The sequence below is a fragment of the Ursus maritimus genome, unplaced genomic scaffold (assembly GCF_017311325.1).
Source record: "Ursus maritimus isolate PB19 unplaced genomic scaffold, ASM1731132v1 scaffold_13, whole genome shotgun sequence".
Taxonomy (NCBI): Eukaryota; Metazoa; Chordata; class Mammalia; order Carnivora; family Ursidae; genus Ursus; species Ursus maritimus.
Window position 1 is genome coordinate 26,631,601 of NW_024423675.1, and position 9,882 is coordinate 26,641,482.

Genomic DNA, 9,882 nt, shown 5'->3' on the forward strand with positions numbered 1-9,882 from the left:
AAATGCTGAGGTTCTTTACATTCTTTCCCTTCAATGAACTTCGACTTTATAGCTTAAAGCTATAAAGCTTTATAGCTTCGACTTTAAATAGCTTAAATCATGACATTTAGTACCTGGTGACTGTTTAGAGTCATTGCTCTTCAATCATTTCATATTGTGTATAGTACAAGCTCTCTGAAGGTTCAGGCTCTATCCTACCCTCCAGCTACACTTCTGTATCCGATTATATCTATCTTACATCTCAGACCAAGGTCAATAGTGACTATTATTTAAATACTTAGAGATAAATAGAGGGAAAATGCAGCTGGTCAAATAAACAAAATGCATTTTGGGACATCTGATGTGTTCAATATTTTGTCTGATTGACAACTTTGGTGATTTTTTTATTCCAGGTAAAATAAATCATCCAGCCAAATAATCATCTAGTATTCATCAACATACTTTTTACAAAGGACCAGATATAAAATATTTTAAGCTTTGTTGGTCACATATGGTCTCTGTCATTCATATATATATATATATATATATATATATATATTTGTTGCAACCTTCTAAAAAATGTAAAGACCATTCTTACTTGACAGCTTAAGAGCTTGAGAGCCACATTTGATCTACATGCTATAGTTTTCTGACTCCTGATCTACTCAAATCAGCATTTTGGGAGGCCTACTTTATGTGTGCAAAGTTTTGCTTGATTTACAGCTCTGGTGATTTTATTCTAAGGGGAATTATGACCTTCCACAGCTGCAATTGCACTGTGTCACTTGCTCGGTGAATTTTATTATTTTTTTTAACTATTTACAGCAGCCACCAGGTATGGTGGAAAGACAATAGGCTTTGGAGTCAGACAAACTGTCAGAATCCTGGCTTCAATAAATTTGGGAAAGTTAGTCATTTCTTTACCTGTGAAATGATAAGATTCTTGTGAAGATTCAAGGAGAAAATTTAAATGAATTTTGGCACAGGGTGGACATTGACTAAACCTTAGTTCCCTGACATTGCTATGCAGACTACGTTTTGCACCTGGCGTTGCTGTGCTCATCTACATTGGACACCTGGGCTTCAGTAAAATCAGTGTCCTCTGCGGGGAGTCCCCTTTCCTTTTGTGTTGTCTAGTGCTGTCAATCATGGAAATTACATTTTTACATGACATGATCATTGTTAAAAATAGTCTACTTTTCTTACTTATCACCTAACTAGCGTTAGACATGGTCTAGAAAATTTGAACCAAAGTCTTGTCTCTGAGCTTTTTGGAGGAATAATTCTTTTGGTTTGTCATTTTGGATATAAACTTTTTTTTTAAATCAACTTCACTAGGCTATGGAATGGAACTCTTGGAGTTCAGAGATGCTGAATGACCAACCCTTGCTTATCTCTGCAAATGCACTTCTTACTGCACTCCTTCCTACACACCTGATCTAGCTATATTGACCTTTTGTTATTCTTCAGACATTTCAACTTTGTACTTAACTATTTTCTCAGCATAGATACTGTCCTTTCCTCCCCATCTTCTCTTGGCTGTCCCTTCTCATTCGAGTTTCAGGAAGTGTTCCTTGACCTGCATGTCCCCTTACCCCTCAGTCTCTCTTCAGTTTTCTTCATAGCACCCAACTGATGTTATTACAGAAACAAGGCAGTTGAGGCCCTCAGAGATTTCGGTCTTATCTGAATCCCGCTGAGAACCTTCAGAAACTTGATCTGACGGATGGAGGGGTGACTTTCTTCCCTTAGTGCTCTGTCCACTATACTATCCAGAATAGGGCACCATGCCCTCTTTGGCTGAAGAGGAAGAAAAGTTAAAGTAGAAGCAGCTCCCTAACTAATTTCCCAGGTTACCCTGATCCTCTCATAATAAAGAATATACTCAAACCCAACGTCCAAGGTCAGACAATTACCTGTGGCATGAGCTGTAAATTCAGCATCCTGGAGACCGCCATTGTTATTTCCGAGTATCCAGCACCTATTACAGCCTTAACTCTTGGCATGTAGCTGGAGTAGTCACACTTAAACTCCACGACTTCTCTGGAGCAGTTGAGCTTAGAAAGAAACCTCAGAGTGGCTGCCATTGCCACTGTGACTTCGGTACAGGTGTCATAGATTTCGTACCCCAGTTTGACCCCAGATAATAGTGGTGAATTGTTGATCATCTCAATGCTATGAATCATGGCAAGAGTTTGAAGAAAAATTGATATTTCAAAGCTGTTGGGAAACAAGGTTTAAAAAAAATCATCTATAGACATGATGGCAACTCATTTTATTCACATCTCTGCCATACGATAGACAATTTCTGGATCAGTAAAGCTTACCTTGTAAAGAGTAAACTTTACTAAACTTCATTTATTTAAAAATAGTTCTTGATGGAAACCTTTCTAAAGGGTATATAGTTTCTCAAATGGAGTCTGTGGAACTTTTTCTTGATTAATTTTAGGATCACTTAAATACCCAGTTTAGTGTTTTGCAGTATGAAGGTGTGTCTGATTTTTGCTCCTTTCTATAGTTATATGTCACCATTTTATTGCTGTCCAAGTATCTGCTCCTTAGACTCGCTAGCCTGGTTTGTTTGTTTTGTTTTGTATTTTTTGGATACTAAACTATTATGGTTGGAAGCCAGATTAATAAGACTCTTAAGAATCACATGTAAAACAGGCTGTGGGTAAGCTCAGTAGGGTTCTCCTGGATAAAGTGCACTATTTTAGTGATGAAACATAGCTATTTCCTCTTTCAGTGGGTTTTCCCAGTTGACTTCTTGATTTGTGATGACTTCAGGGCACTGAGTTGCTTGATTACTGCTTTACTGTTAAGTTTATGTCATCCATCACTGTATACAAAAGGTTACAAACAGTAAAGATTCAAATATTTTTTATTTATTTTTAATTTTTTAAAAGATTGTATTTATTTATTTGACAGAGAGAGAGAGAGCACAAGGAGGGGGAGCGGCAGGCAGAGGGAGAGGGAGAAGCAGACTCCCTGCTGAGCAGAGAGGCTGATGTGGGACTCGATCCCAGGATCCTGGGATCATGACCTGAGCTGAAGGCAGACGCTTAACCGACTGAGCCACGCAGGTGTCCCAATTCAAGTATTTTTTAAATGAATAAAGGAGAACATTATCATTATTATTTCAAATTCCAGTACAGTTAACATGCAGTGTTGTGTTAGTTTCTGGCGTACAATATAGTGATTGAAAAATTCCATATATTACTCAGTGCTCAACATGGTAAGTATACTCTTAATCCTCTTCACCTATTTCACCCATCCCCCCATCCATCTTCCCTCTGTTAGCCATCAGTTTGTTCTCTGTAGTGAAGAGTCTGTTTTTTGGGTTGTCTCTTTATTTTTCCTTCGTTCACTTTGTTTCCTAAATGGGTGAAACCATATGGTATTTGTCTTTCTCTGATTGAGTTATTTCACTTAGCATTATACTCCCTAGATTCAGCCATGTTGTTGCAAATGGCAAGATTTCATTCTTTTTTTATGGCTGAATAATATTCCATCACACCACATCTTCTTTACCCATTCATAGAGGAGAATATTACTGTTCAGGGTTTTGATATTTTTAAGTGTCTTAGTTCATTGAATAATGATAAAGTATTTTAGTAGTATTATTTGTCATTGGAGACTATCTAAAAGTGAAGTTTGGCAAATGAGCATTAAGTTTTTAATTTAAAGAAAGAAACATGGAGAGAAAAGTTAAAATAATGAATCATAACAAAAATAATGCATCGTATGACAATTAAAATGTATAATATGTTCAGGGTCCCCACATGTTAGCTCCATGAGAGTCTAAATGTCTTTGGTGTATTCATTTCACTATCTCAGTGCCTAGAATAGGGCCTAGTTAATGTAGGCACTTAATAAATAGTTGTTTGATGCTGAATGAATACTATCTCTCTTAAGGAGTGTCAATAATATGGAAGGACGTTAAATTCAGTGATTTTTTTTCAGAATAAATTTGCTTATTAGATCAATGATTTTCTCATATTTTCCGTCCTTAACTGTTGGCCTATAATTGTGGGCCTCACAACTGCAGTCATTCTTTAGGTACGAATTTAGTGCTCTGAAAATCATTATTTATCTTGAGGTGTTTGCCAGTATTCCTGATAATCAACATTTAAGAAGACAGTAGCTCAAAGTGCCCAACTTGTAGAGAGAATGCCAGGAAGGAATCTTAGTGTGATGTGGAACCACATTTCATCAGCATTCTTAGAGGAGTTGGTAAATACTTTTTAATAAAGCAAGAAAAAAGGAGGGGAAAAAGAAGGTTAAATTTACATACAAAAATGTGAAGCTAGAAAGCAGATTTCAGAGTGGAAGGAAGCACGATGATCATGTTGCCATAGCGACGGAAGCTGGTGCTGCCTGTGTCCTTGGCCCTTATCCTGGCCCTTATTTTACAAAAGAGAAAATTGGAAACAGGAACTCAAAGAGTTTAAGTGATTTGCCTAAGTCTACAAAATGAGTTTGTTCCCAAACTGAACTCAGAATTCAAATATCCTGCTCTCCTTAAAGAAAATCCATTTGTAACCTCCTCTGCCCAGCTTTCCTTTTCCATAGTACACTGTGCCATGTCTTCTCTATAGTCAAAGTTGAGTGGAAAGTGTTCATCAAAGAAGAAGGAGCACTTTAAGCTAAAGTAAGGTCTTAATTTATCATGAAAGAATTCAATTATTTCAAGAATGAAATGAATGCAGTATTGATAAAAATGCTGGTGTGGAGAGCAATTTTAAATGTAGCCCATTTTAAACAAAACACTAAATAATACATTCATATTTAAAACAAAATGCATGTTGTGGGGGATATGAACATGAACAATACATAGTATAAATAGATAACGTAATGTAAATTAATATACTTTAATATTAATATATAATAAATATATATGTGCTATGTATGTTTGTAGTGGACAGGCTACAGCATCTCCTAATTGGTTTTCTCAAGTGACTTCAGGGTTTGTTTGTTTTTAGGCAAAATCGAAATAAATACACTAATGGAAAGCATTCACTGCCTCTGCACTTAGAAGTTGATTATACATACAGTGCTGATATATTTCTCTTTTAAGGAAGGAATGCAAGACTATATGCAACTTAAAAATATACGAGTTTAATTTTGTTAAAGTAATTTAGATGTTAATACAAGTGAATGCTTACATGCCTTAGTCTCATAGTATAATCTGGAAAACTAAATGTGTTCTTTGAGACTTTACTCACCCGACACACTTCTGGATTTCTGGTCGTCTGGGATAGTCTTCTGAGGACAGCATTTTTTCATGAATGGCAAATAAACCTCCGATCATGATATGTCCTGGAGAAGTGGCAGCCACAAAGTCATCAGGGGTCTGGCAAGGCTGGGAAGTAGCAAGAGTACTCCCAAAGCAGGTCATCGGTATAATCAATAATGCCATGCTTCGCTCTCATTTGCTCCGTTCATGTGAGTTCTTAGGAATCATTCAGCTCACAGCATGCCAGCAACATGGTCTTTATTTCACCTGTAAACACCATGTAAGGTATAGGGCAGTGTCAAAGGCCGGAAACATTCAGTTTTCAGATGCTTGATGATAGTCAAAACAGTTCTTCACCAATAAGAACATATCAGACTCTAACATTCCATTGTTGGAGATATACTCTAGCAGTCACACTAGGAAAAAAGTCACAGAATTAGAAACACAGGTCCTCGCTGGGACAGTACTCTTTTACTTCACTCATATGCCAAGGGCTTTGGGTCATGTTGCCATTTCTTTTGATGTAGAATATAGAATCTTCAGGTGGGAGCAGTTTGGGAAAGGCTTTCCATTTCAGGAACGGACAGTTTTGCATTTCCAAAGGTCTTGCATTCAAGGCCCAAGAGCTTCTGTGTTGTTTATAAACTGTTTGGAAAAACAGCATTCTGCTTTTATTTTTCCAGTAGAGCTCCATCTAAAAAAATGAAATTTAGTTAAGTTTAGGGATTTATCACTTCCAGTTTACATGTGTTAGAAATAAGTAGTTTTGGTAGTAATGGGCAAAACTAAAATTTGACAAAAAACTTACCTGATACAGTGTTTGGCTTTGAACAAGAAAGGTCTGTCATAGATATTGACATTGCCACAGTCTGTGGATTTTACTTTTTATAAATTTGGGAAGAATTTTAGTCTGCATGTTCTTAAATGCTTAGGAATCTGAACTAATGTGATTTAGTGGATATCTTTTAGAATCTAACAGAGGATAGATAAACCTCAGTGACTTAGGAACCATTAAGAAAAAGTTAAAAATTTTTAACTTTCCTTTTTAAAAGTAATCTTTTCTAGATATTAGATTAAGAAGAACTATATCATGGGCAGGCAGTTCCAAACCCCATACAGCCAGTTTGTTGATGGTCACAGACACCTTTAGAGGGATTTCAGAAGATAAAAGAGTGCAATGGCTATTACAATGTATTCCATCATCCTGATTAGCCTTAGGTCCATTGACACGTGGGGTTACAACAACCAAAGAGTGGAGAGGTCAGAGCTCTTCACACAGTGTCCAATATTCCTTAAGTCCTATGTTTTTACCATTGGCAGGATTTCCTCTTGGGATCCAAACCCGTTAACCTCAGTTGTTCAGAAAGTTTAATATACATGGGTTTGAAGTCTCTTCAAATGTATAGTAATTGCATTTTGCCCCTTTTAATCTTACGATTCATGTGTGTGTATATGTGTGCAATTGGACGTATTTGTTTGTATCAATATAGGCTTTTTGCTCAGTTACTGTAGTTACAAATTCAAACATGATTTTGGCAAAAATATAATAAAAATAATAAGTTCAGATAATTGTTCAGCAAAATATATAATAGGTATTAAATAACTCAGAGGGATTCTGAAGGTTTGACCCTCATGGGACCCTATTGTTCAAACCTGACATTTATTTGAAAAATCAGTGACTAAGTTGGACCAATGAGTTCTCTTAGGTTGTAATTTTAACAATATTTAGGGACTTTGTTCTCTGACAAAAAGATAAATCACATTTTCTTATTTTAATAAATATAATCTAAGTTGGAAAATCTATTTCTATAAAGGAGCCTTCTGAAGGTAAGATAGAAGGGTTTTGCAAGCCCTTGTGCTATAAAATGCAGTGTTACGTGGCAGAGAGAGCTCAGACTTGGGAAGCTGACAGACTGGTTGGCTCTGCTCACTACTTAGCATGTGACCATGAATGAGTTACTAAACCTTTCTGAACAGTAATTTTCTCATTTATAAGATAGGTAGGCTATTCTTTCTCATAGGTACATTTGAGACTTGAACTGAATTGATTTTTCATGCTTCTGTATTCTAGCAGGCATTCCATAATTAACTCCTGTCTTAGTCCGTTGGGGCTGGTATGACCAAAATACCGTACCCTGGGTGGCCTGTAGGCAACAAACATTTATCTCACAGTTCTTGAGGCTGGGAAGTGCAAGATCATGGCACTGGCAGGTTCAATATCGGATGAGATCCTGCTATAAATCTCCTGTGGTAGAAGAGGTCAAGGAGCTTTCTCAAGGCTGCTTTTGTAAGGGCATTAATCCCAGTCAGGAGGGCTCTGCCCTCATGACGTAATCACTTCCCAAAGTCCCCACCTCCCAATACCACAACCTTTGGGGCTCCGTTTCATTGTGTAAATTTTGGGAAGACACAAAACATTCAGAACATAGAGCTCCCACCTTCCCCTTCCCAAAACCAAACTGAAAGTTATTAATTCTTAAATTTGGGATTCATTCTACAGTTGGCATTGCTTGGAACTCTTTCTCAAACGCCGTAAACACATGGCTGGTAGTAACGATGATGCTGGTAATAGTACCACTAGTTGGTTATTGTCTCCCTAGAAGGTAAATCATTATTGAGTTAGGCTTGAAGGAAGATACAGAGTCTATTAATTACTTCAGAATTCCACTGTACATATTCTCTTCACTGTTGTAGTTTCTGTCATTTTCAAGGTCTAATTTTGGACTAGGGACAGCACTTTTAGCCATCATTTTGAATCTACACTCCATATTTTCTGCTATTTAAAAACAGTTGCATATGTTTGACATGTCATGTCAGCACTAACTATTACTATTCCAAAAAATCTTTTTTAAACAACAGTTTCTGAAGGATAAAAACTCTTGAAGAAAGTTTGAGAGATGAGTTACTGATGGCAGTAGTTCTTTCCTCCTTTGGAACTCAAGGTTCTGTATTTCTTTGTAACTATCTCGATGTGAAGTGCTATCTGGCTAATATTATTTAAAGAGAATAGTATGGAAGTGATAATTCTCATAGAGACACCATTTCCCTGCTTGGACATATACTCAGTGAGTAGGGTTGCTCTGTTCTGTCACCATTTGTCTGTAGCAGTGATGATGGAATGACCCTCCACCCCCCACCCCAGCCCCAACGCGAAAAGGCTGCCGTAAAGACTGGGTCAGGCTGGAAATGGCCTTCTGGGACCTGAGGCTCACAGTATGACATCAGCACTCTAAGAAACTTCTAGTCAGTGAGTTTGACACCTGTCAGCTGTTAGCATGTTAGCTTTCTCTCCGGCTACCATAGCTTTCCATCCACCTCCCCAACTCCACAGCCCTCTTTCATGCTTCATTACATTTCATACTCATTACATTTCATACTAGTAATGACTCCACAGTGCTATTTGCATCTGCAGTGAGGTTTTTAAAGTGGAACCATCTTCAAAGTTAACGGAATCTGTGTAAACAATGGATTTCAGTTATCTGCGAGAGGAATCGCAGGAAGGTACAGCACGGCAGGGGTTTGTGGCGGAAGCTTCTGGAGCACACTAGCCAGGAAGTGACTGCTCTACCCGCGGCCAGCGCTGGCCTGGCCGGACAGCTCAGCGTGCTCACCCTGAAATGACAGAAGCCCACCCCAGCGTCATGCAGGTAGATGCCAGTGTCTACAGCCTGGGGGGCAGGACAAACAGAGTTTAAGAATTAGTTCTGATCCATTAGTCCGCATCGCCCGTCACCGGTAGTTATTCTATTTTATTTTTTTTCAGGGCTGCACAAAAATATATTTAGCTAAAACAAGCAGCTATTCAAAGCATGATACCAAAACGGCATTTTATTTGGTCAACATGAAATTTGAGTGCTTTTTTATGTTCCTTGTGTGCTTGTCTTTCACAAGGATCCCTTATCAAGTAGTTGTAACAGGAGATTGTAGCCTTAAGAACACAGCGCTCAGGGCTGAGCCAGGAATCCCACGATCAGGCGCTTTCAGCTGGATTCTATTGTGCAATGCCTTCCATGTTTACTTACTCTTCTTACTGTGTCCTCATTTTTTGTGTCTTAATGTTACCTCTTCAACTAGACGGACACTTTTTGTAGGGCTGAGATAGGGTTCGATAGGTCTTTGTACATCTCAAAGTTTATTGTCTTTCTGAAAAAATACAATTTTGTGGTGCATTTAGCAGCATTACAAGTGTATTGCTCAGTTTGATCTTTTTAACAAGTCATCGATAAGCTCATAGCAAATGAGCCCCAGTAGGCTAATCTGAGCTAGAGTACGTACTAGATATGATCGGCATTTTATAGTCTATTATGATTATCATTCACTTGCAAAAATCAAAATACTATTTCATATTGCATAAGCAGCAGGGAGTGCTAGAAGAATACCATTGTCCTGGAAATCACAAAGTTCAGTAAAACTTCAGCAAAGGGTCAAATTACATGGCAAAGGCCTAAATCCCCAATGAACCCCATCGACTGCATAGCTAAGCAATTTATTTCATTTAGTTGGATTTCAAATAGATCAATAAGATCAGACATGGTTCTTAGCAAGGTTATAAAATAACAGTCAAATTTTGGTCCTCTTGCAATCTTTCCCCTATCAGGTACCCTGTTCCCCTGTCTTTACCCATCTTGTCTCGTACTTCCTCACTGTGCTATTCCAAGTTGAATTGT

The 9,882-nt window shown here is 37.8% G+C and overlaps 1 protein-coding gene across 3 annotated transcripts in view; it reads right to left on the reverse strand.

Moving 5' to 3' along the window:
- GPRC6A (G protein-coupled receptor class C group 6 member A) overlaps nt 1–5,398 on the reverse strand; it is a 19,349-nt gene extending 13,951 nt beyond the window's left edge. For all 3 annotated transcript variants that reach the window (XM_008691178.2, XM_008691177.2, XM_008691176.2), the window contains exons 1-2: nt 5,205–5,398; nt 1,896–2,199 (exon numbers count right to left, since the gene is read on the reverse strand). In XM_008691178.2, the coding sequence (XP_008689400.1) occupies nt 1,896–2,199; nt 5,205–5,398 (498 nt within the window). The remainder of the gene's footprint in view (nt 1–1,895; nt 2,200–5,204) is intronic.
- Nucleotides 5,399–9,882: the final 4,484 nt, after the last annotated feature.